The 26,159-nt window shown below is 41.7% G+C and overlaps 1 protein-coding gene across 5 annotated transcripts in view; it reads right to left on the bottom strand.

The window, feature by feature from the left end:
- Positions 1-685: 685 nt before the first annotated feature.
- Positions 686-26,159, bottom strand: part of LOC125894594 (dedicator of cytokinesis protein 3-like) — a 307,437-nt gene continuing 281,963 nt past the window's right edge. For 3 of the 5 annotated variants that reach the window (XM_049586145.1, XM_049586126.1, XM_049586117.1), the window contains 19 exons: positions 25,921-25,981; positions 25,686-25,779; positions 25,450-25,598; positions 25,147-25,233; positions 24,131-24,235; positions 23,772-23,913; positions 23,359-23,525; positions 20,832-20,918; positions 20,561-20,740; positions 20,233-20,316; positions 17,288-17,404; positions 16,729-16,853; positions 16,041-16,122; positions 15,617-15,698; positions 15,361-15,479; positions 14,822-14,909; positions 14,556-14,675; positions 10,296-10,381; positions 686-7,507 (listed from right to left, as the gene is read on the bottom strand). In XM_049586145.1, coding sequence (XP_049442102.1) covers positions 6,812-7,507; positions 10,296-10,381; positions 14,556-14,675; positions 14,822-14,909; positions 15,361-15,479; positions 15,617-15,698; positions 16,041-16,122; positions 16,729-16,853; positions 17,288-17,404; positions 20,233-20,316; positions 20,561-20,740; positions 20,832-20,918; positions 23,359-23,525; positions 23,772-23,913; positions 24,131-24,235; positions 25,147-25,233; positions 25,450-25,598; positions 25,686-25,779; positions 25,921-25,981 — 2,671 coding nt within the window. In that variant the 3' untranslated portion in view covers positions 686-6,811. The remainder of the gene's footprint in view (positions 7,508-10,295; positions 10,382-14,555; positions 14,676-14,821; positions 14,910-15,360; positions 15,480-15,616; positions 15,699-16,040; positions 16,123-16,728; positions 16,854-17,287; positions 17,405-20,232; positions 20,317-20,560; positions 20,741-20,831; positions 20,919-23,358; positions 23,526-23,771; positions 23,914-24,130; positions 24,236-25,146; positions 25,234-25,449; positions 25,599-25,685; positions 25,780-25,920; positions 25,982-26,159) is intronic. The other 2 variants (XM_049586135.1, XM_049586108.1) reach the window with 1 other exon arrangement.

Below are 26,159 nucleotides of genomic sequence, written 5' to 3' on the forward strand. Positions count from 1 at the left end.
TCAGTTATTTCACCTTTTTTTGTTAAGTACATAACTCCACATGTGTTCATTCATAGTTTTGATGCCTTCAGTGAGAATCTACAATGTAAATAGTCATGAAAATAAAGAAAACGCATTGAATGAGAAGGTGTGTCCAAACTTTTGGCCTGTACTGTATATGTATATGTATATATATATATATATATATGTATATGTATATGTATATATGTATATGTATATGTATATATGTATATGTATATATATATATATATATGTATATATATATATGTATATGTATATATATGTATATGTATATATATATGTATATGTATATATATGTATATGTATATATTTATATATATATATGTATATGTATATATTTATATATATATATGTATATGTATATATATGTATATATATGTATATGTGTATATATATGTATATATATGTATATGTATATATATATATATATATATGTATATGTATATGTATATATATATATATATATATATATGTATATGTATATATATATATATATATATATATGTATATATATATATATATCTCACCTCTCACCATATTTTGAATGTAGTACTTTACATTAGTATTTTTACACTGTAGTTTTCCTTCTTTCACTTCTGTAAAGGATGTGAATTCTTCTCCCACCGCTGGGTTTCCAGTTTAACTTGATCAAAGAAGAGGAGAAATGAATGCAGGTCGAATCAGAGCTGAGTCAATAAAACATTATTGTTTAATGTTTGTCATTAATCATGAATCCACAACACAGCAGTTTGTTTAGTGAGTAGGAAAAAAACGTGAGTATTTACATCTACTGTCATACACGTCACAGTTTATACCCATGCTAACACAATAAAGACTTTTATATACAAGAAATACTTATTAGCATCATTGTACAAAGGAATACCATCATAGTAACTCACTATCTGGGTTTGTCATTGATGCAAAATACACACAACATAATAATAAACCTCCCCTCAGCTGCCCTGAAATAATCGGAATAATTAGACAAAAGGAACTTGTTGTGTTGTTTGCTGCTGTCTAGGTTTAAAAACAGTTTTACATCAGAAAGTACAAGGCGAGACAATCACAGTCTACATGTATACAAGGTTTGCCCTCTATGATCGGTATAAATACACTCTGTCCTTGTTTATGTACACAGTAATCAACCCGTCTCCTCCGTGCACTGAATATCTGCTCTCCCTTCACATCCCTTCTCTTTCTATCCATCACAGCATTTACAGAAAACAAAGACATACAAACAAGTGTGTTGAGTGGTTTTAGTGTCACAGCATGCTCACTGCTAGTCTAACCGGTGCATCGCTAAGTGAGAGTCATAGTTTCACAGACTGTTTACAAAGTCACGCTGTGTCATTTTCCCCCCTCTGTTCACTTCCCCACAGAATAAGGTTTACTTACAGGACACTTACTTATCACTTTTATGAAGTACCAGACTGCAGCAAAATTTCTCTGTTCTTAATCATGCATTTACTGCAGGAACAAAAAACTGGACACTGATTAAAATAAATCCTGATCACAAACGGCTTTGCATAGTTTTTTCCCCACAGAAAGACACAACCAATCAGTCACGTGAAGGGTTAGATAACTGACTGCAGGAATTTAAGTTTGTTTCAGGGCTGTCAGTGTTAACGTGTGAAGGTGTGATTAAGGTCTGAACATAACACTTTTGCTGCCGCCTGTCTTTAAAGGTCTATAGTTGGCTGCGTTTTAAAATCCAGTGGTACCATGTTATGCTAGCTTCTCAGGGAGGGGGTCACATAATGCTCCAAAGTTAGGCTAAATGTTGGTGAGGGAAAAACAGCATTTTCACAGAGGTCCCTTGACCTCTCACTGCAAGATCTCTGAATTCCTGTGGGTCCTGATGAGTCTAACCTTCACAGACACGTCCCTTTTATGTTCATCCCTCACAGTTTTGAGCACAAACTATTGACTTCTTTGCATGCAGTGTTTATTACAGATTTATGACTAGAGTAAGCTGACACAGTGCTGAGCTGCATCTCAAATTAATCTTCAGGTTTCTAGCTTTCAGGTGATATATACTACTTCTTTAGGGCATATACTGTTGAGCTGCTATGTCCCCCAAAAGATCCCCTGCCCCCTCCCTTAAAAAGACAAAAGTAAGTCTACAGTATGCTCAGTGGGTTAATGGCTGCTATTTTGTCTCTTGGAGCACACTGTTGTAGCAGCGCAGCACTGATTTGAAATAAATAAATCTAAAAGTCAAGATTATAAAGTAAATTTCTTTGCATTCATTTGATCCCAATCAAAACACTCTGGTAAGAATTGCTTCACCTCTTCAGTATGGACTTCAAAACTGATTTGAAACACAAGATCATGGAATTTTAAAGCTGCGATACAAAGTGAGATTAATCACAATTAACTATTGAAATTCAGTGATTAATCGTGATTACAAAAATGAATTGTTTGACAGCCCTAGTTGTTGGGTTTTTTTTTAAACATGAGGGTTGCGTATAAGTGCCAGTTTATTAGGTACACCGAGCTAAAGACAAATACAGCCCTGCAGTAAATCCTCCTTCATGAACATTATAATGTTCAGTTTTTGCTGAAACTGTTTTGGAGAGGTGTTTATTCAACTTTATGATCATTTTGGAGGATGTAGTTTGTGGTGAGAGGTGTTTCTATTATTGTGTCCACTCTAAGTGTATCAGTGGGTGCAGGCTAAACAACAGAAACACAAACATTATAACCTTCATGAAAGAGGATTCACTGCAGAACTGTTGTATTAGGCTGCATTGGCTTGACACACCTAATAAACTGAACACTGAGAGGCCTTTATATTTAATACATTTACCACTGTCAGCTCACTGTGTGACCTGCAACATAATGTTATGGCCAAACAATCTCTACTCCCTCTGTGCAAACTCTCTCCTGATATGATAAAACTCACACACTTAACCAACACTGGTGTAACAGCACAGACTGAGGTACGTTCATTATCGCAAACTGAAAGTCTCACTCCCGTCAAATCCTGTGAATCCACCTCTAACCTCTTAGCTGCACTTCAGTCATGAGATGAACAACAGATCTGCGCTGGGACCACAGTGCTTTACAGAAAGAGGTAAACAATTTGCAGCCATGCCAAGAAATAATTTAAAAAGTCCACTTGTGTAAATACTCTGACTCAAACCTGCCAGTGACTGGTAACATCTGCTGGGTGGCTCTGCACTTCAGGCAGTGAGAAAAACAGGCACAAACAATAAGCACAGTATGTTGACCCTCTCAAACCTCAAACCTGATCTTACCGCTCATCCTGCCTCAGCTGTGTGAGTGTTTCACTTTCAGCAGAATTCAAAGCAACTCAGAGGCTACTTCTCTCCATTAGGTCACCACACCCTGCAACCAGACATGACAAAAATCTTAATATCAGTGTCTCTGCAAGTCATTAATGCAATGCCTCCCCTTTGTTCCTAAAGTGACAGAGGGCTAATTTACAGTCAAGATGATTAATGTTAACAGTCCCAGATCTCAAATATATAAATAATACATAGAGTTTTCAGTTGGGGATTTATAATGTAAGGAATGATTTCCTTAAAGGAACAGAAAACTGGATTTAGAAATGCATTTAAAATGGGACGTGTGGAGTTAGACGAAACACCAGGGGTCGTATTCACAAAGCTGCTTAGTAAAAAAAAAGTTGCTCCTAGTGATGAAATTCTAAGAAAATTCTTAGGATTCTGAGGTTTTCTAAAAATTGCCCCCTAACCCCTCACAGCTTAAGCTCTGTTTGTTTAGTTCCAGTTGTGACTGAAATATGAATTAAATTCTTCACTTCTGATTTTCATGGTAAATAATCCAGACTAAAGGACAGCTTTGCACATTTCAACTTGTCTCAGCAGGAAAAACATCTGGATCTGATAACATCCTAATGTGGCTGCATGACATTTCATCAGTGAACTGGCATGCACAGCAGCAAAACCCACGAGCTGAATGGAAAGTTGTCATAATAAACTGCACCTCCTGTCAACCACACACCACAGGAAACACACAGAGAGGAGATGAACATTTCATCTGAAGCAGGATAAGCAGATGGAAACAAACATGGTGATAATTAACTGTATAATGACGACATTTCTACGATGCGGCTGACATTATTAGATATTTTGTTTCTTGTAAAACTCTCTGACTTCCTCAACCTGTCTGTGGCTCCATGCCCACTGGTTCCTGCTGAAGATATAAGTCTTTAGAGAAGCCTCACAAATATACAATGTAATTTAAAAAACAGGTTCAGTAATTTCCTAAAAACATGTGGTCACTGTAGTTTCTATCACACGTTACATGCTCCTCTCCTCTTGCTGGCTATGATGTGTACATGCATGTGCTTGAGGCTGAGGTGGATCTGGTGGGAGGAGTAAGGACTGGTTCACAGAGTCCACTCCATTTCAGGCGCCAGTGCTTAACATGTAACAGCGATGGTCGGGAGAGCTGTTTTTATCCCAGCTGTTATATGTGTCTGCTCAAATTATGTCTTTTGTTTTTTTTAAACTCTGTAAGGTGACCCTGGGATGTTTTGATGAAATGTATTATTATTATTACAGTTGTTTAAATGGAGTGAGGCAGCGGCAGCAACCATGCTGCCAAGCGAGCTGACAAAACAAACATCAATAGTGGCCTCCAGAGCAAAATCCATGGTGGCTTTACCAGTGATGTTCATAATGGGATGTTACGTTACCCTGAATCACATCATCAGCTCTCTGTCTTATCAGTCTACCTTCACTTGTTTGTGTTTGTATGGACCATGTGGTCGTGGTGACATATACGCCGCTTTTGCCACTAAAATTTCGTGCAAATGCTGGCAAATCTGCAGGCTAAGTGTCAAATGGTGTGCAGACCCCTACCTACTAATGGTATGAACCATTTCTCTCTTCTTTTCTCTGGCCTCTACAGCAGCTTGTTGGGTGTGCCTGACAGGCTTTGGTGTTTTTCTTATTCTGTTATTTGATGCCTCTGGTAGTCCTGTTCTTACGGCATTATTTCTGTTAGTTTCCAAGTGGAATTAGATCAGAGTGAAGAGGCCAGATCATAGCAACTCTTTGTGGGTTGGTGGGTGTTGTTCCTTCTTTTTTGGCCGGGCTATCAGACTTGGTTGTTTGTTTAGTCTTCATTGTATGAGCCATTCTGTGAGTCGTAACAGGGACTCAGTGAAAACTTTCTTTTAACATATTTAAAGTTATAAACTCACGACCGAGTTTCCTGTGCCCTTCATGAGGTCTGTGGACACTAAACTGACTGCACTCAAACTCTCTTCCTACAAAGGTTAAAGTTCATCGTGTACTTCTCTGGTTGGAATCTGAACCAGCATCAGGCAGAAAACACTCAGCATGTTAAATGGTTGTGACAGAAACATCACACAGTAGTTCAGAAGCTAAACCAGGTGAGCTAACAGCTGTTCACAGTTGAGTTTTGTTCACTTCAAGCAAAGAGGAGAGGAGTGATGAGACAGACGACAGCATGAACATAATCTGAGCCGGTGGCTGAAAATAAAAAGTTTCACATTTGTAAAACAAAAACAAACAAAATAAAAAAGTATAATCCTTCACAGTACTTTTACTCCAGTTTCATTGAGATAAACCTTGTTGGTGAAACTTCAGTTCTCCAGTGCGTCCTGTGATTCACCTCACGGGATCGTCTCTGTTTAGACTGTAACCGTCAGTGAATGAACATGCATACAAAACTGTTTCCTGATTAAAAAATGTACATCAGTCAATACATTTCATTACTTTCATAAAAAAAAAATGGCAAAAAGTGTATATTTATTATCGTTAATACTCTCTACAAATGTGACGCCTCTTCCCTTGAACGCCTCCTCAGCTTAAAGAAAATCCTTCACAGGCTTTTGTAACGTCATGAATTTGGGGGATGCAACATTTCAGCAGCTTCAGCATCAAAACCCTGCGAGTGTTTGTGTGTGAAGCATCCTGTCCGTTTAAACAAGCGCACGTCATGAATCATCGAGCAGCTACCGACAGCTCAGGAAGCCATTTATCTTGCATATGTCTGCGTAAGTTTCACCTTCAATTTTAAGTATAAGAATTGAATATAAATCATATTTATATACCTCTATATACTGTGTTACATTTATCTACATACTCTGATGTTTTTGTTGGAAAATATGGAACACAAGTCTTCATTATTAAATCATTTAATTTTGTTTTCAGTGAGTTCATCACTTTATCCTCATGCAGCAGCACAGCCGCCGATAACTGTCTCTCCTTTGACTGCATTCATAAAAAATATGTGTAATTATAATTATTCTTCTACGATTGGGGCTCTGTTTCTTTGTTAAAGTGCTGCTTGTCAAAACATCTTCAGAGCGAGGTCACTACACAGAATAATTCTCTCTCTTTTTTAAATCTTTAACCTTCTGAATGATCATGTTTGTATAATGTTATCCATAAAAATAAAATCCATAATATAGATACCTGTCTGTGCAAATTCAGTGGAGGTGGGGCAGAATTTAGAAATAAGGACATTATTGTGATGGATTTAAATATTTCTGGATTTAACCAAACAAATCAAGCTTGTACAGCGACATGTCGTCTGCTTAAAGTTAAACACGTTTCAGGTGTCGGCAGAGCTGCTGAGGATGAGATGGGCGTTGATCATTCCAGCCTTCATCTTTGATTAGTTTGGTTACTGGAGCAGGAGCAGCATCACTTCATCTCTCAGCCTGAGTTCGGCTCTCTCTCTCACTTCTTTCTCGCTCTCCCCTGAAAAGAGTTTTTACTCTGTTTATTTCAATTCTACAAGTTTCTATGAATCACCAGTCGGCGTCTCACTCCTCACTGATGCCGTGCTCCCACGCCACTTTAGCTTGCTCATCCTTGGTTGCTGCGATTATGGGCTGGGAGATCTTGCGTGGCATGGGCCGGGGTGCGGGAGGAGGGGGGGCGGACTGGGTGTTCAGGGGGTCCTCTTCAGGGATACAGCCCTCTCTGAGGTAGGGTTTAGGGGGCAGGGCTGGAGGAGGCTCGTGGAGGTGGTACAGAGGTGGGTGGTGGGGGATGTAGTGTGGGTGGAAGTGGTGGTGGTGGTAGTAGTGGTGTTGGGGGTGCGGCAGCCCATCCTGCTGCTGTGGTTGTTGTGGAGCTCCAGTAGAGGCCGAGACCGGAGCCTGGGGCTGGATTTGACCCCCTGCCTGGGCCGGGGCGACGCCTCCTGGGGCAGAGTGGCTGCGGCAGGGCGGGGGTTTGACTCCGTCCAGGACTTCAGGCTCGGAGACGCTGTACCTGACAGGCTGGTAAGGTGAGTCCAGGTCTTCCTGGTCGGTGGTCCAGGCCTGACTGCTGGGGACGGACTCCAGGGTGTCTGTGCGGCTGGCCGGGGGGTCGGAGGAGGAGGCGGGGCCGCCAAAGTTGCTCTCACTGAGGGAGGAGACTCCAGAGCTGGCACTGCCTGACAAGGTGGAGTTACTGCCATCCAGGATGGACTGTGGACTGGTGGGCGAGGCAGGTATAGGGTGCAGAGGAGACTGGAGAGACAGAGGAGAGGGAGAAGGAGGAGAGAGGAGAAGAGGATACAGATGAAAGAAGTTAAAAGGGACAGCTAGTGTTAGGGTACAGTCACACATGAGTGAATACCGGTGAGTGACCATCACCTGCTAAGGTGGCAGTCATGCTGAATGCGGGCAGTTCGGGGAGTGATGCAAAATCTGATGTGATTGGTACATTTTTCATTTTCTTGGGTACCATGCCTGCCTCCCGACTCACTACCAGCCAGGCAGATTTTTTCTTTTTAATTTACATACAGTACATATAGCAGTTGCACCTATAAAGTGTATACTACGTCATCATAAAACAGCACCTTGAACTTCGACCCTCTCGCTCATACAACTGTCACAGTTGTTAGCATGAAATTTGAAGTAAAAAGAAAAAGTATGTCATTTGGAAAGCAGCAGATTGTTAAGTTATGACTCATTGCAGCAGATACAGTAAGACATCCTGGTGTTTTTGGTGTCCAAACCTCTCTGAACGGGGGCTGGATTGGATAATGTGAAAATACATGGGGCCAGCTGTTTCTTGCATTACATGTGTTATCAAAAGAATGTCATACAAATGGGACAAACACAACTGTTTCATCTGTCAGTGACAAAGTTTTAAACTTTCCTAAACTCCTAAAGGCAGCGGCCCTCACTGTGGACTTTCTTAGTTGGAAATGACTGCTGTTAGCTAACCGTTCGTTTGCTTGTTTGCTTTCTGTTCCTTGCCAGACTTCCTACTCAGTGCATATCTGCGAACTGTGTGATACTCCTGTAATCATGAGGTGAATGCAAAAATGCAGTGTTCTTGCTTTATTAACCAGTATTGTGTGCTGGACAGCAACAAGCTGCAGGTCATTTAAAATCAGTCTGCGGGCCACAACTGGCCCCTGGGCAGCACTCTGGACATGCCTGGCATACTGCATTTGACGTACTATTTATTGGGAGATAGCTAATCTTTTTCTGGCATACTAATAGTATGGTATAAAGGTATTGGAATGCACCGTCTCCTCCACACATACTTCTTTGCTATTGGTTGAGGCTGCAACTTCGCTGGTCAGAGTTCACCAAAGCTGAACTGAACTCAAGGTAAAGATGTGAATTCGCTTTGCAAATGTTTTATTCACCCCTCTGTTTGCATTGAATGGAAGTGAACGGGAGGCAAATATTTGCCGGTGTTATTTTCACTCATGTGTGACAGCACCCTTTGACAGATTTATGCAAACATCACAGCCATTTAGACTTAGCTGGGTTTTCAGTCATGATCTAATCATGATGGAGGATCAGAAAGAAAATTAAAATGGTATCCACCGTGACACAAAACAGTTTACTTTACTTAACTGATGAAAACAATTGTTGAATAATCCATAAAACATTATTCATCAGTTGCATTAAAGATGTACTATACAGGATGTTCCTGAAAAACAATGTATAGACTCGTACAGAAGTTATCGCTCTTTCTGTTTTTCTCTTTTTAACTCCTGTGTCCATTTAACGTCACGGACAGGGTGGGAAACAGTTTAGTAAACAGAAGAATGGACACCAGTGAAAACTTCATGATGGTTACTTCTTTTGAAATCTTTAACTTATTCAGTCCCTCAAACTCGGTGCAGACTGATTTGGAATGATGAATGTCGGTATTTTGTGAGGCCGTGTCGTTGCATCTAAAATTAACGAGTTCATCCGGGTGCTGTATTTCCATTATTGCCGATTGAGGTCAGAGCCGTTTAATACCATAACTAAAAATAATACTAATACTAACACAATACAGTCAGATGTCAGCGGGTGTTTTGTGCAAAGGGGCTTTAATCATGACTAAGACTGACTCTCAGTGTGTGACCGTATCTGCAGAATCTTTTATACTGTTCACAAATAGTAACTGACAATTCCTGCATAGTATACCTTTAATAACACCTTACCTTTATTGCCTATTATTATTATAGAGACAATTTATTAGCAATAACCAAGTTGATGACACAAAGCTTGCTCCATCCAACATTTAGTTTTGCTTCTAACCCATATTATCATTATCATTATTATTACTTTTCAAATGTAGACTTGTGGTGCAAACACAGAACACGTCACTCCAAAAGGAAACATTGGATGAAATTAGGTACAGAAACATCTGAGTAAGTCACATGCTTAAAGTACATCAGGAATAAAAACTATATAAACTGAAAAAGGGGCAGAAAACAGGACAACAACCAGAGAAGGAGAGGAAGGTGTCTGCTGTGGAAAACAGAAATTACGAACAACCACAAGAGAGATTCCTTTGCTGATGTTTTGATTTGTTGCGGTGACGTACGGCATCCTGAAATCTCACAGATTATTTTTAACTTCAACATTTAGAAACCCAACTGTGAACTCTGTTTAGTGTCAGAACATTAAGAACAAGATGAGAGGAACATTTTGGATTTGGAAAAACACACAGGGACAGGCTGATTTTAATTTTGTTTGAAAACTTTTACAAAGTCCTCCAGCTGCAAATGCACTAGGACATCACATTTGTTCAGTTATTTTTATCCTGAAAGTTTTAGTTCCTGTTATAATTCTATATGAAAAAAGTGCCTTCACTGCACAAAAAAATAAGTTTCATCTAGAGTCATCATGTGCAGAGGCAAACAAACAAACAAACAAACAAACAAAAATGGACACACAGAAATGCACTCAGACAGTAATGTGCATTTCGTGGAGAGTGCACACTGACAGACAGACGGACAATCATCCAGACCAACAGCAGGAGTGAGGAGCAGGAGGAGGAAGAGGAGGAGGAGGAGGGTACCTTTCTTAAGGAGCGCGCAGGGAGAGCTGGAGGGAGGTCGCTGACCTGGTGGTGGAAAGCATCAAAGTGCATCGACAGGTGTTGCCCTACAGGGGAGACACAGCAGGACTGACTGAGAGAGATGCACACACACACACACACCTCAGGCTAGAGAAGAAGAGAAGGAAGCGGAGGAGGAGGAGGAGGAGGAGGAGGAGGAGGAGGGAGAAGTGAGAAGCAGGAGGTGGGAGAAGAAGGAGGAGCTGGAGGACAGAAAGATGGGGAGAGAAAGGGGGAGAAAGAGGGAAGTAGAGGTGGGGTTGGAGGACTGAGAGGGAAAGCAGGAGCAGAGAGGAGGTGGAGGAGTATGTGGAGAAGGGGAGGTGTTTCTTTCAAGCAACCTGTTAACTCCTTTAAACTCCAGGTTTGGGGGAGTTTTTTATTTGTTGCTGCTACACTGGTCGATCAGTTTGGATTCTAAAAAATCTTTTTCAACTTCTTTCAAACGAGAGCTGCTGATCGACAAACAACAGTCCTGCACTTTATGGGACTGAATGCACTTGTTGGAAGTCACTTTGGATTAAACTGTCGGCTAAATAAATGTAAAACAAAAAGAGTTCAACCAAAATACACATGTAAAAAAATACTTTCTCTCTTACCCATCATGGTATAAAGTCATGCAGACAGTTTTGATTTCATGTGCTGAGAGTTTAAAGGGATAGTGCACCCAAAAATGAAAATTCAGCCATTATCTACTCACCGATATGCCGAGGGAGGCTCAGGTCAAGTTTTACAGTCCTCACATCACTTGCAGAGATCCAAGGGGAGAGGAGGCAGCAACACAACTCCACCTAATGGAGGCTGACGGCGCCCCACATTCAAACATCCAATAACACTGTGCACCGCGCTCACGTGTGCACACTTGCGTGCGAGACCAGTGAAAGCACGTGAACACATATGAATGCGGTGCCCATGTCTCACAGTCTCACGCAAATGCACAGAGAGGCAGTCAGAGCTACAGGCTACAAATGAGGCTAAAAACAGAGTTCAAATGACGTTTTTCCAAACAACTTTTTATGTCGGGGCTTCAGGACACTTGGATCACTACGGACGAGCAGTATGGAGATATTTTGTGGTTTCAATTATGTGTTCTTGGACGTTTGAATCTGGGGTGCCGTCAGCCTCCATTAGGTGGAGTTGTGTTGCTACCTCCTCTCTCCTTGGATCTCTGCAAGTGATGTGAGGACTCTAAAACTTCACCTGAGCCTCCCTCGGCATATAGGTGAGTAGATAATGGGTGGATTTTCATTTTTGGGTGCACTATCCCTTTTAGATGGGTGTCAAACTCATTTTAGTCTGTGGGCCACATACAGCCCAGTTTGACCTCCAGTGGGCCGGATCAGCAAAACCATTGCGTAATAACCTCAAAATAACAATGGCCACAATTTTTTCCTTTTCTCTTCATGTAAAAAAATAAATTATGAAAATGTTGAACCATTTACAAAACAGAGAATGAGCCGTCTGAGATGCTTCAAGAAAAAAAAAAAGGTGCTGCTTCTCACTGTCAGAGGGTACTGTCTGTAGCTGTGGTTGAGGGTGAGAGGCTGTCAGCAGATAAACAGAGATCTGTGTGGGTACATGAGACCCTAAAAAAGAGGCTGGATCATGGGGAGTACCACCAGTTGGTCCAGGAGCTTCTCCTCCATCATGGACGTCTCCAGTACTGCACTTATCTGCTTCCACGCCTGCTGTTTTCTTTTGAGATGGTGCTAACGGCTGTTTGTAAAGTCGTATAGCTCTGTGTATCCAGCAGCCGCTCCCACCAGTTTCTCCTCCATTGTTTAACTGTAAACTTGTTGTCGTGACCATCACAGAAGGCCCGCCTCTCAAATCATCTGATTGGATGATGAGAAAAAAGCGGAGATGATGAGGGGCAGTTCTCAGCTCTACATTGAAGTTTTTTCAACTCAAGGAAACGCCAGGCGCCTAGATCACAGAAACGTGAGGCGAGTAGTAACACAAGAAGCTTAATTCTCATTAAAAACAATTATAAAAATCCGCCTCCAGCTGCTAAAACAGTTATCTCCTGCCTTACAAGCCATTTACAAACCTAAGGTTTTGGCGCTGCCTCAGCAACAGGGTTCTCACAATATTGTTTTAGGTTAAAAGTCAGATACAGATTGTTTTGCACTAAAGCTGCTGGTTTACAATATGTTGCACAATGTTCAATATCTTGAAATATGACCACAATAAGTATTCATTATTTCTTCAGAGAGCTGTATTCTGGTCAGGGTGGAAACCTCTGAGGCAGCATTTCACACTGTTTAAAGTCGACATCAGTCGAAACCTGACACCTCTCAGCCTTCACAGGTGCATCAATATCAGGAGTGCAACAGAGTGCAAAGTCATCCCAATCACTGTCACGCCTGGTTTAAGACATGCACCTTTGAACATTTTGACACCACCACAGTTTACACTATACGCGTCAATGCAGTATTTTATATGACGCATCAAAAAATGAAAAACTCAGAAGCAATGTGTCATTCCAGAAACAATGTCTGAGTCAGTGAATTACACTGTGGCTTTGTGGGTGTCTCTCTCTATAAAACATATTACTCACTAGTGAGTAATATGAGGCTGTTTCTTTACAACTGATCTGTCGACCAAAAAAAGATATTTGCAGAAGTTTTCATGTTATTTTCATTTTTAGTAGGGGTGACCCCGAATAGCGATGATTCGGTGATTCGATTCGGAGAAGTCTGACTGGACTCGCCGTCGAATCGTTGCAAAATGTGGTTATGAAACAAGGCCGTACCATTCTGACTATATGGGGGTGCTCACTGCTGCTGAACATCTTGATTTGACATTGAATGTATTTGTTTTCTAGTAATTCATGATATATCGTCTATTTTGATACAAACATCAACCTAATTTCTGTTAATAAAAAACTGAAAATGACATGTGTGTTAAATCAGTAGGTATAATCATTATTAAGCATGAATAAATCACCCAGTTTCTCCATCCAAATAAGCGGAGGTGAGTCAGTGCGCTGCAGGACCATCAGAGCAGCATCGAGGCCTACGGTGATTTACAGTGGCGGAGCGCATAAACAAACACTTTGGAGGAGGTATGTGCTCTCAAATCAAAGGATTGAAGGATTATTCGTTTACCTGATTGTTTTCTTGACAGACTCTGATTTTTTATTTATTTATTATCACTAGTCTGTCTGACCAGTGCGGCCGGGAGTGAGGATTTCAGCGCCACAGACAGCGCGCGTATAAAAGACTTGACAAGCGTCTCCTTTTAAATGTGTTTGCTGCTAGTGAAATTAATCATAATAAATGAAGACAGTGACATATTTTCAATGAAAAACAATGAGTTGAACGTTCATTTCAAGCTTTTGTAGTACAACGAATTTCAGAATTGTGCGAGTGCAGCCGGAGAGCGTGTGGCAGTGTTTGATGCAGGAAACTGATGTGGACTTGAAAATCAGTTTCGGAGTGGGGGGGTGGTTCAGAATGGCGGTGTTTCCGAACGGAGGGCTGTCTCCGGCTGTGCAGCGTGTCTGCGCTCATCTAGAGCATCATACCCTGATGAAGTGAAAGGAATAAAGATAAAGACAAAATGATAACCCTTTTACTTTTATTATCATCTTATTATGCCAATTGAAGAACTACATTTGTTTATGTGGGTGTTTTAGCTCTTTTCTCTGGAGCAGAAACTGACGCAAATGAGCTCATTAATCAATGAGGGGGAAACAACATGATTCGACGATTAGTCGGCTAAAGGAAAAATCTGTCAAATCAGATTTGACTATGAAAATTCTTAGTCGGGGACACCCCTACTTTTTAGACATTTTGTTTTTGTGGCTGATCAGGTGTGTGTGGTCCCAGTTACTTTGTCTTGAAGTCAGCGGGTGTTTGAATGGGTTTTTGGTTGGATGTCTGAGAGAAGGTCTGTGGTTACACAAGCTTAGGAGACGGTCATGTTTTGTTCCACAACATAAAATACATCAGTAAATATCCCACTCCTGAATTTTGAAGCTTTGACACAAAAACACTGCAGAGGGACTCAGCTGGAGCCGACGACACAAACTCATTAACACAGTGTCAAAAATATATATAAATATACACATGCATGCAGTCATATACACACAGATCCCTAACAGAAAGTACAAGTGACTCATCACACACACACACTTCAACACACACACACACACACACACACACACACACACACACACACACACACACACACACAAAGTTCATAGTAGTGACATACCATGAGGAAGGTTTCGTGGAGGAACCGGAGGCGCCATGACACTGCCAACATGAGCGGAGAGGAAGGGGAGGGCTTCTCTTGTACCGCTGTCCAAACTCCAACTGCTGGGAGTGGTGAGGACTGGAGGAGGAGAGGAGGGGAGGGGAGGGGAGGGGAGAGGAGAGGAGAGGAGAGGAGAGGAGAGGAGAGGAGAGGAGAGGATAAATGACCTGTATATTTTACACTCTCTTTGTCCTGTAAGTCTGAATGAGTGTGTGACCTCTCACCTTTCTCAGCCACAGAGAGGTTTGGGTCGCTGCAGGGTTTACAGGGACCAATCACCTGATGGAACAACGCTCGCTGGAAGTTTGTGGGCTGAACAAAAAGAAAAATGTCAAACATCAACAGTTACATTTCCAATTTTATAAAAATAATCAACAAACAAGAAGTTAAAAGCCTAAAGCCTAAATTTAACCCCAAACAGCCTGTGATCTCACAGGTGTTTTTAAAATCTAATCCATCTCCAGAGTGTCTTGGTCGTGTCTTTGTTTCTCTAATGGTGAGCTGTAAGTAGTTAAAATGTTCACACTGCAGCTGAGAGTGTTGTTTCCTCTCACCGAATTGTCAGAGTGAACAGCAAAAGAACTGAATCGACCTACAGAGTAGTGAAAGACTAGTCTGGAGTCATGTGACCTACATACAAGTTCTGTTTAAAAGGTCAAATCATAATTTGTCACCTCAGTCGACAGATTTAACTACTCAAATTTATAAAATGACAGGTTCCAAACGTGAAAACTCAAGTCAAGTCACTTCCTGCCCTCCGTACCTGTCCGTTCTCAGTGATGTTAGTGTACATGGCGCTGCTTGGCCTCTCTCTGTGTGGCGGCAGCAGCATCAGCATCTCTCTGTTGTGTCTGTATTTGTCCGGCAGAGAAGGAGAGCCGACTACAGACAGACAGACAGACAGACAGGAGAAGCAATTTGTAGTAAACACTGACAAATGCATTCGTCTGAAAGAGATATTCTTTGTTTGTCTGATGTCACCTCCTGATGATTCGACATACTGAATCTGAGCTGCTTACCTCTGATGGTGGAGGGTGCTGAGTTTATCATCTGAGAGGGTGCAGAGTGGGTGGAGCTAAGACTGGAGGAGGAGGGGCTTGCCTGCAGCGAGAAAGTTGTAATGGTATATTTAGGTTACACATACTGCAGCAGCCTGACAGCAGTGAAGTTCAACTATTTGAAAAAGAAAAGTGATCATCACACCATGTGATTGTGTGGCTCGCATCCAACATGAGTTCAAATTTTCACCTGCTGCCTGCAGGTTCATCCAGCCCTGTCATGTAGTCATGTTCCTCTATATGTGGTTCAGTGTATGGATTTATCACTTCCTGTCTTCCATCTGAATTTTGCGTGTCATAATGGTCACCTGATTGCAAACGAGCTACAAATAAAGTTTTACTGTATCTCTTTCTTTGACCCTGACAGCGTGGAGAATCCTCTTACCTGCATGCGGTAGAAGTCCTCAGGGTGCTCCACGACCAAACCGTCAGCCAGGATCAGAAGGCTGCCAACGTTTCCTGTCTCACTGGAGTTTTGAGAGGAGAGAGAGGAGGAGGAGTTGCGCACTGGAGTCAAAACAGCTATGGGACTGGGAGAAGGGAAAGAGGGAGGGGTGGTAGGAAAAAGAGGAGAGGTGTAGAAGGAGGGTAGGGGGGGAAGAAGAAGGACAAAAAGGAGAGAGAAAGGGTAGAGGCGCAGGGAGGACAGGAAAGGAGGGAGGAAAAAAGGGCCAAGCAAGGAGCCATGCAGAGTTCAACCGAAACAGGAAACAACCAAAACATGCATGTGGTGATTGGGTGGGGATGAGAGTGATGCAAGAGTTTGCAACCATGACCATGCAAGAAGCATGATGTGGGGTGGAGAGACAGAAAAAGACAGAGACAGAGAGAAAAGAGAAATGGAAGAATTTCAGAAAGTGTAATGTGAGCAGCGACGGTAGAAGAAACAGATGCAGTGCGTAAACTGGCAAAGATCATCAGTGAGACACAGCAGATGAAATCAGTGCTCAGCGTCGTGAAGAGAGAGAGAGAGGACGGTGAGAGGAAGATGTGTGTTGACTCTACAATGTGATGAGGATGTGATGTCAGGATAAAGTGAATGTGAGGAATATGTGTGTGTGTGTGTTGCTGACCTGTGTCTGTGCATGAGTTTGAAGCTCTCTGGGCTCATGGGGCTGTGTGAGGCCAGGATCCCTCTGCTGGCTCCTGAACCTGCCTTCTCTAAACCGGGCAGACCCTGCAACGCCACGTAGAAACACTGCTCTGAATATTCACACTGCCCACACACGTCTGCACGTACTGTGTGGCAAAATTAAAGACAAAGTGCTGCGCAGACACATTCACACTGTTGGATAATTAGGACCTAAAAGGGTGAAATGTTCAAAGTTGAGTAAGTTCAGATTCTTAACGGTGACACACTTCTCTTAGCTGGAAGCACAATAACACACTCTTTGAAGAAGCCACTAATTAGTTTCCTTCACTGTGATCATCCACCCTTCAGCATGTTTATAATAGAAAGAATCCTCCTCTAGACTCAACATTGTTTTAGTTTTGGTTAATCAAATTTTGGCTTATAAAATTATTTCTGGACAACATTTGTGCGTCTCATTACTCTTCTCCCCTGAGCTCTGCAGATTAAGAAGCTTGAACTATAATAAAGTGAAATGCTGTTGTATGTTTTCCTGCACTCACATGGCAGAGGCTGCTCCTCATCATCTGGAACTGATCTATCAGCTTCTTGTGCAGGGGACGCATTTCTGGGTGTACCAGCTTCTCGTGCACGGCCAGACCGACTCCCAGGATGTGGACCTGTGGGGAAACGTCAAAGCATTGGATGAAGCTTTTATTGTGTGGAGAAAAATCTCTCCTGAACTTGTTTGTTTTTGTTGTGTTTGTAGGTGACTTTAACTGTAGATGTTCCTGTGACTTTTCCTTTAATGCCACCATCAGGGCACCTTTTTCTTTTACATGAGTAATACTTTTTCTGTTTCCTCGGGAAGCGTCCCAGTCTGGCGATGTAAGCATTTTTCTTTGTCAGGTGTTCACTGATATGCACGTTGGCTCCTTTCAGTTTTCTCCCCAGCTTGAGCAGCATGTTTTTGTTTTCTGTTCACAAAACGAATTATTAAGGCTGATTTTTCGTTTTTGTTTTTCCGAGGGAGAGGATAGCACGACTTAATGCCGCTGTTGTCAACGTATATGTCTTTGGTGTGGAAGAAGGCAACCACCAGTTGCCCCCAGGAGTCCAGATCAGACTCAGCGTGCTCTCCACCATCCCTAGTTGTCACTGCTCGGGTGTATGACCGGGGTCTGCTCTTGAACATGCTGACAATTACATTGTTCATGTGTGTATCCTGCTCCATGTCCGCCACCCAGCACTCCAGGGGGCTTCCTCTTTGTTCTCTTAAGTCCGTCACTTCACCCATCAAGTCGATCATGATTTTCTGCTGCTTGAAGACAGTTCCAGCTGCTCCCGACTTCCCTCTCTGTAAATGCACTTCTTCTTCTTTGGTGGCATTTTGTAACGCTCAAATCAAAGTATACAGAGAGTCAACTCTAACGGGTAGCTTCATGCTTCTGTGTAATTTAACTTCCGTTGCTCAAGCACTCTATTGTTTTTTTAGCTTAACTCCTGCAAAAACTTGATTGTCAGTACGTTCTTTGTTTCATCAGAACATTACCATCCTGACAATTAAGTTATAGTTTAATCTTTTTTTTACATGTTCACACAACTGCAACATCAAGAAAGTGAATACCTCCCTGCTTTTACTGAGAAAGATCACATTTTATGTGTGAAGCAATTAAAAAAAACAAAAAAACAAAACACAAACGATCATCAGCATCGCCTACAACATAACTTAGATGTGAATATACTTAACGCATGCCATGAGAGCAAGTCAGCAGCCACAGTGAAAGCTTAAAGTATTAAATCACATATTTTGAGTTTTAAAAGACAGATTTATCTGATCAGCTGGTCTGAAGTTTTTTCTTAATTTAGATGTGACCACAATAAAATAATCTCACTGATTTTACTCAACAAACAATCCACAAATGAATGAAAGCACAGTGAGGATATTTAGTTATTAGTATGTTGAGCCAACACTATAGTTAATTAACAGCCCCTTTTACACTGCCTGTTCAAAGCAGGAATTTCACACCATTATTCCGCCTCAGTATTCTGTATAAAAGGTACAATCGTGGAATGGGGGACAAAGTTTGCTCACCTTGAAGCCAGCAGAGGAGGTAGTAACAGTGCGGAAGGCACAGTTGGCAGGATGGGATCATTAACTGGACAGATGTAATGTTCTGACAATGTGTTATGTGTTTGTGTATTACGGGCAGACTTTTTAACTACCGCCCCCTGAGTCTCCATAACTATGGCAACGATGATGAAGAGTGACTATATAGTAAACTTCCCATCCGCTATGTCGCGCACGTGTGATTCATGTTTTCTGTTGTTCCGTTTTTCTGTTCTGGTTTTGAAAAGGAAAAAAAAAAAGAACGAAGGGTACACGGATTCTGGAAGCACCTTAACCTTTGAGCAGAGAAGGAGATCAGCTGCTGTATCACAGGAACAGTAAATGACCAGCATGTATGCTTGATGTCACAATAGAGGCTGATGCTGTTACACATCATGCCAGTCATGCCTCTTTTGCCTCTGGCAATGGCGGCATGATGTGTAATATCACACACCGGGGCAGCATTTTGCCGCCTTTGTTTGGTTCTGTGTAAAAATGCAAAAGCAGCCTAAATAAGGGACTTTGAGAGTAGCCGATGCCAACAGACTCAACAAGCTGATCAGAAAGGCCAGTGACGTTGTGGGGGTGGAGCTGGACCCTTTGACAGCAGTGTCAGACAGGAGGATGCTGTCAAAGGTGCGGGCGATACTTGAGCATGGCTCTCACCCTCTCCACAACGCTCTGGTCGAACTGAGGAGCACCTTCAGCCAGAGACTGATTGCTCCTAAATGCACCACTGAGCGCCACAGGAAGTCATTCTTACCTGTGGCCATTAAACTGTACAACTCCTCCCTTTGATTATCAGACTCATTTGGCTATTTATAAAACAAAACTCACAATATAATTACTCATTCTTATTTCATTTATAACGCTACAACCATTTCATTGTATATTGTATATATTTCAGATTGTCTACTTTACTATTTTATTATTTATTTTATTTTATTGTCTACTTTAATATTTTATTTTATTTTAATGTCTACTTTAATATTTTATTTTATTTATTTCATTGTCTATTTTAGTATCTTATTTATATCTTCATCTCATTGTATTCATGCTGTATTTCATAATGTCCAAATATGAGGATTAACATTAACAGTATTCTGAATCTGAATCTGAATTGTAGCGGCTCTATGGTCTGAAGCCGTATTTTGACTTGTAAATGAAAGAACATGAATAGTTAGTTCGATAGTGTCTCACCTGCTCCTGCATCAGGTCTTTGAGCTGTGTCTCAGGTTGGCAGGTGAGTGAATGCATGAGAGCTGAAAACTGTTTTGTGCTGCTTGTATTTGACAGGATGGTTCCTAAAGATTTTAGCTGTCCTCTGACCTTTTGTCTGGCGCCAAAATCAGGCTTGTAAATGAAAGAACATGTATAGATGGTGATAAAGTGTCTCACCTGCTCCTGCATCAAGTCTTTGAGCTGTGTGATCTTCTCTGTGTCTTCAGGGTGGCTGGTGATGTACTCCTTATCAAAGAAAGCCTGGTGACAAACCATACAACTGTGTAAAACATTATAGAATTAGCAAATAGCATAAATAACCTAAGTAAACATTCAACTCCTATTGTATTTCTAATTATCTATAATAAATAAAAACAACTCAATGATACTGCTCCAGTAATTCATGTAGCAACAGGAGTTCTGTCAGGATTTACTATCACAGATTTAACACCAATTTTAAATGAACGAAGCATTTAAGATTTTGGCATGATGTTTTCTGTCCGACCTCTTGGTATCTGGCGATGCCTCCGTTGACGGCAGCATCGATGACTCCGTTCAGCGTCATGCTGAGCAGGTTGATGTTGCCGTGCAGCTGCTTGTGTTGGTACTGGCTGATCAGTGTCCGCAACTCCTGGTTCTTATTCTCCACCACAGAGGTGGCGTTTTCCAACGGACTCACCTCCACCTGAGTTGAAGCACAGATGCAGAGAGAGTACATGTATGTGTTATTACAGTTCATCTACCTTTGAACCCAAAGATGCTTTTCATTTACTCACCAGCTCTCTCTTCTCCACCTCAAACCAGCGGGAGATACCAGGCAGAGGGTGAGTGAGGATCAGGGTCGTTCTCTCGATCCAAAGACTCTGCAAAAACACAGAACAACACGCAGTGAGACAAACTGTCCTGAACCCACCAGGTGACACGCCTCATCCCAACATCATTACACCTTACACTGTGATCAACTGGAGAGGTCGGATTTGGTGAGGCTTATGCAGCATTGTGTGTTAGGATGGGTTTTATTGAAGCATCTTAAAGCCCCTACAAGGAACTTTCATTTTGAGTTGATTTTGGCGACCCTGTGGACAAAAGCGGTAGTGTTTCAGGATTGTATTTTCTTTGTGTGACTGAGACGTGGCTGACTGTTGGTGAGTCCAGTGCTTTCACAGAACTTTTACCTGGTGACCGCTGCTATTTTAACTCCCCGCGGACGTCGGGTCGAGGAGGAGGAATAGCGACTGTTTATAAATGTAAGCAGCTAGGTAAGATGACGTGTGCCGTCTGAGTGCCGTAAATTGTTTCGTCCTGGAAGCGACCTGGGGCGGACCCGGAGATAGGGATAAGGTATGGATATAAACTATATAGAAATAGCTTATCTTCACACCGATGGTCTCATTTGCTGTTGTAGGTCACGCACAGACATCAGCAGAAACAAGAGACTTTTGCATATCCAGTTAAAAGTTCCTTGTAGTGGCTTTAAAGAAGCACTTGTATCCACAACTCATAGGCTCTTGTACTCTTGTTGAGCTGCAACTTTCTCCACCCACCTCACTACGATCCTGCTGTAATCCACCCATATAATACCAGACAGGTAAAACATTTGCATCTTCCAGGATTCAGAAGAACAGATCAGATGCAGGACAACTCAGCCTGAGAATCAATATCATCAGACGTATCTTTCTTTCACTGATGATCTAAACTTCTTGTTCCTCTCTTTGTATATTTTTTTCCAGCAGTTAAATGTAATCTATTCTACAGTCCTTTAATGTATTATTTTTTGAGTGTTTTGTTACCTGTGGAAATAAATAAACTTAACCTGGTATTTTTACTGGTGTGTTCTGATTACTGTGCTCATTTGGTTTTATTTGCAAACTGTTTATTTATTTGATGAATAGAATAAGTAGCTTGTTTTTCATTTGCTATTGTTATTAGCGTCCAGGTTCCCAACAGCCAGGTGGCTGATAATACTATTTACACCTGAGTGGATATTCCTGGGTCATAATGTCCAAATATGAGGTTAACATTAACAGGTCTGTTCAGCTATTCTGAGTATATGTACACAGTGTGCATGCAGCAGCTTTACACATCATTAAAAACTGAAAAAAATGAGTCTCTTTAGCAAAAAAAAAAAAAAAAAAAAAGCCAATATTGACTCACACAGGAATCAAACCTCAGTCTCTGTGAAAAGTCCTGTTCTTGACCCACTCATCCACCTGTGTGGACTGTATCGCTCTTTATACTACATCACCTGACCTTCTGGCAGAACATTTGGCAGAGGATATTGGATATTGGCTAGCACTAGCCCTAACCACGACCTAGGGATCCATCGGCTTTAAACAGGTGAATACAGTGGCGGTTTTGGCACATTTAATGTCCTCGACAAGCCTCCCTGCCGCCCAAATAAAACGTGCTGTGTGCTGCAGCTCAGCAGTCTGCACGATTATTACCAAAATGCAAATAAACAACTTAGCTAACAATAAAAATATGATAATAATATGTGCTAATTTGCTTTCAGTAGCATTTTGTACATGTGTTGAAATTCTGGGCTGATACTAACCAGTGTTTAAATACTGATGTTTTTATATTGGTGTTTCTTTTTTTTTTTTTGTTATCTATTCTTCTTTGTGGCAGGGAAACAGAAAGAATGAACAATTTTACACTTCACACCTTTGACTGAGCACAAATTCAATAAAACACATGAAACAACCTCAAACACTTTTACTATATATGATACATCATAATTCCCTCTCTAATGTCTATTTCATTGTGCTGTGACAACATCAACACATATGTCCTTCACACAGCTGATGTATTCAAGTGTCTTACCAAAAGCTACATTTTACACGATGACATTAAACACATCATAGGAACGCTGCAATTCACCTTCGTCCAACACTTATTGAACCCTTCACAGTGTAAATCAATGCACCCTCTGTGAGCTGTTCGCTGCAGCCAGCGGCTACTTAGAGGAAATGATAACGAGCTCTCCTGCTGCTGATTTCATGCTGTTTCTCTCCACATACACTCAGTGGTGTCGTGGCTGAGTGGGCACCAGAGAGCTTTGACATGATAACGATACAGCGTGTTTCAGGGCTTCTCTATTATTTAGTAGGCTTTGCTATGTAGTTGTGTTGATGTGGCTTTATGTAATATTTCAAAACAACTGTGGTAATAGTATTAGTAAGACATAGTAAAAGATAAACACAAACCTCAAATCATTTTTCTTGGAAGAGAGGAGCAAACTGCATTAAAAAAAAAAATAAAGCCAGCAGAAACTGGTTCCAACTGGATTCTTTGTCCACTCACCTTGAACTCATTATCTCTGTCTTTGGGTCCTTTGTGAAAAGGTCGGTCGTATCGAAAACGCCGGACATTGTTGACCCGGTAGAAACTCTTGATGCGATCGGGGACTCTGTCCATCTGGAGGACGGTGACGCTGTCTGGTACTGGTGTTACAGCATAGATCTGCAGGTCTGAGCCGAGGAGGAGGGTGGTCAAAGAAACAACTGGAGACTCAAACTGGTTTGACTGGTGGTCACTGCACTGACGCTCCTTTACGACTCTAAAAACTGACTTAAAAAAAGTGTTCATACATACACAGACAACAGGATAGTTGTGATATGTGTAAGAGATGTTACAGAATAATTCTTATAATAATCAATAATTCATTCTGTTCCAGAGACGCAGACAAACACACAGCTGCCTGCTCTGAAGGATACACTGTGCGTCACACTGCAGGATGGCCTCATCGGGCTGATTGGGGTGCTGCATTGCAATGGCCTGTGGGAATTCTCCCAGCATCCTTTGCTGGAAGGCCTCTAGCCTTTCGTAGTCATGACCACGACAGACAAACTCTTTGTTCTGGTGTGAATGAATCAAAACAAAACGTGAGTAAACAAAATTATCTAAAGTTTTAAAAGCAAAAAAAAACCCAAGATTTTTTTTTTGTTTCAACCAGCGAGGTAATAATTCACTGTTAAGGCTTTTATCTGTTTTATTAATGATAAATTATACTAGAAAAAACCTTTTAGACAGTATAGGCATTTAAAATAAGGTAATATTATCTGGTTGAACTCACCCTGAGGAAGAAGGGGAACTTCCTGCCGTAGAATCCGACCCTGAAGAACTCCGGCTCCAGACGCTGCTGCTCCATAATGTTGTCATAATACGCTGCCTCCATTTTCTGAGGCGCGCACACACACACACACACACACACACACACACACAATGAAATCATAACTTAAATAATAATTTCAGAATAATGTTTTAGAAACAAGCACAAACAGTACGATACAGAACTCTCAACAATAAAATCTCTACCAATACCAGTGAGGGACAAATTTTTAAGACATGTTGAAACTAGCTGTCAAACTAACGTGTTAATTTCAATTAATTAATCACAAAAAAAATGACGGGTTCAAGAAATTAACGCTGATTAATCATGTTCCATCCTTTGACCCAGTGTGTCTTTGAGGGCCACAGTGTCTTCGTCACATGATGGAGGCAGACCATTTACATTTCAAAATCGCCCAGACGTAACCATTGATAGGAGCACTGTTGTTTGCAATTTCTGCAGCAAGGAATTTTCGTACTGTTGCAGAACTTCAAGCCCTAAAAACCACCTCAACACAAAGCATTTAGCAGCGAAGCCGGACGTCCAATCGAGCACAGCCTCTGCTGCTAATGCCAGCAGCCAGCCTCATCAGGCCACACTCGACCAGGTGTCCAGACGCAAACTGAGTCAGTCTGCCTGTGACTAACCGACTAACTCTGCTACAAAATGGACTGCACATCAGTTTGGGTGGTAGAGGACAGGGGGACAACTGTGTCCAAAATGCTGCAGCTTTACTATGACACAACCGCCAAAATTCATTTGAACTGAATTTTTAAAAATACTTTCACAATAAAAGTTGGTGCACGTAATTAATCAGATTCATTTTGTCAATCGCTTGACAGCCCCAGTTGAGACATGCTCAGCTGAGAGAGTTAATACAAGTGATATAAATAACGTCTTGCAGGAGAGCTGTTGTGTTTTGTGGTTTCAGGGTGACTGATCTAACAGTGTGTGAGTGTGTGAAGTGTCATGCAGCTCACCCGTATCCAGCTTAGACTCTGGTAATCATACAGTGATTCATACTGGAAGGCCAGTTCCCTGCACAGAGGGATACCATACTCCCAACACTGGTGGACAGACAGACAGACAGACAGACAGACAGACAGACAGACTTCTTTAGAGTAGTTTTAAGCAAAAAAAAGCACTGTGCTGTGTTTAATATGAGCCCTACCCAAACTGTTGTTGAAGTAGTAAATCTATATTAGCTTTATAAAAATAAATGTTATTCCTCCTGTGCTCCAACATGTGTGTGTGTGTGTGTGTGTGTGTGTGAGACCTCTCACCTTTCCCTTGTTGAAGTAGTGGATGACTTTGCGGCAGAGCCCCTCCTTGCGATGCCACTCGGTCTGAGCAGGATAATGCAGGAACTCTTTGAGAGGCCGCTCGTCCCAGTGCAGCAGCTCCCAGTACAGCAGCAGAGTGAATGCAGCCTCTGTGGACACACCAGCCAAGTACAACAGTCAAACATTGTTTACACAGTGCTAACGTGTGTGTACATGTGTGTTGGTTTGCGCTGTACCAGTATAGTTCTCAGCCTGCAGATGCATGTCACACAGTTTGTGGATGTAGCGGATGTACATCTCCTCCTTGTTGATCTCTGACTTGTAGAAATTCTGGGAAGATAAAAAAGCACTTGTTCACACATAAAACTTCTCAGTCAAAGGTCAGTTTCTAAATCTCCAAATCTCCAGCACGATAGTTTTTATCTAAACACCAAATTGTTTGGTTAGATATCAACAGGACGTAAATCTCACCAGCAGGTTGACAGTGCAGCCAATCTTCTTGTTCTCTGTCTCATCTCCCTTCATGCAGTCCCTGAAGACAAGACAAAACAAATTGATAAGCAGCAACAGTACAATAAAAAGCGTCCATCCTTCTCTCACAATGAGCCTCTGTTGCACTCATCTCTGCACTCATGATCAGGCCAAACATACTGGTCACTCTCATTCATGACTAAGTGTTCCACGTCAAGCTGGTTCTACCATCAGACTCA

This window comes from Epinephelus fuscoguttatus, linkage group LG1 (genome assembly GCF_011397635.1).
Source record: "Epinephelus fuscoguttatus linkage group LG1, E.fuscoguttatus.final_Chr_v1".
NCBI lineage: Eukaryota > Metazoa > Chordata > Actinopteri > Perciformes > Serranidae > Epinephelus > Epinephelus fuscoguttatus.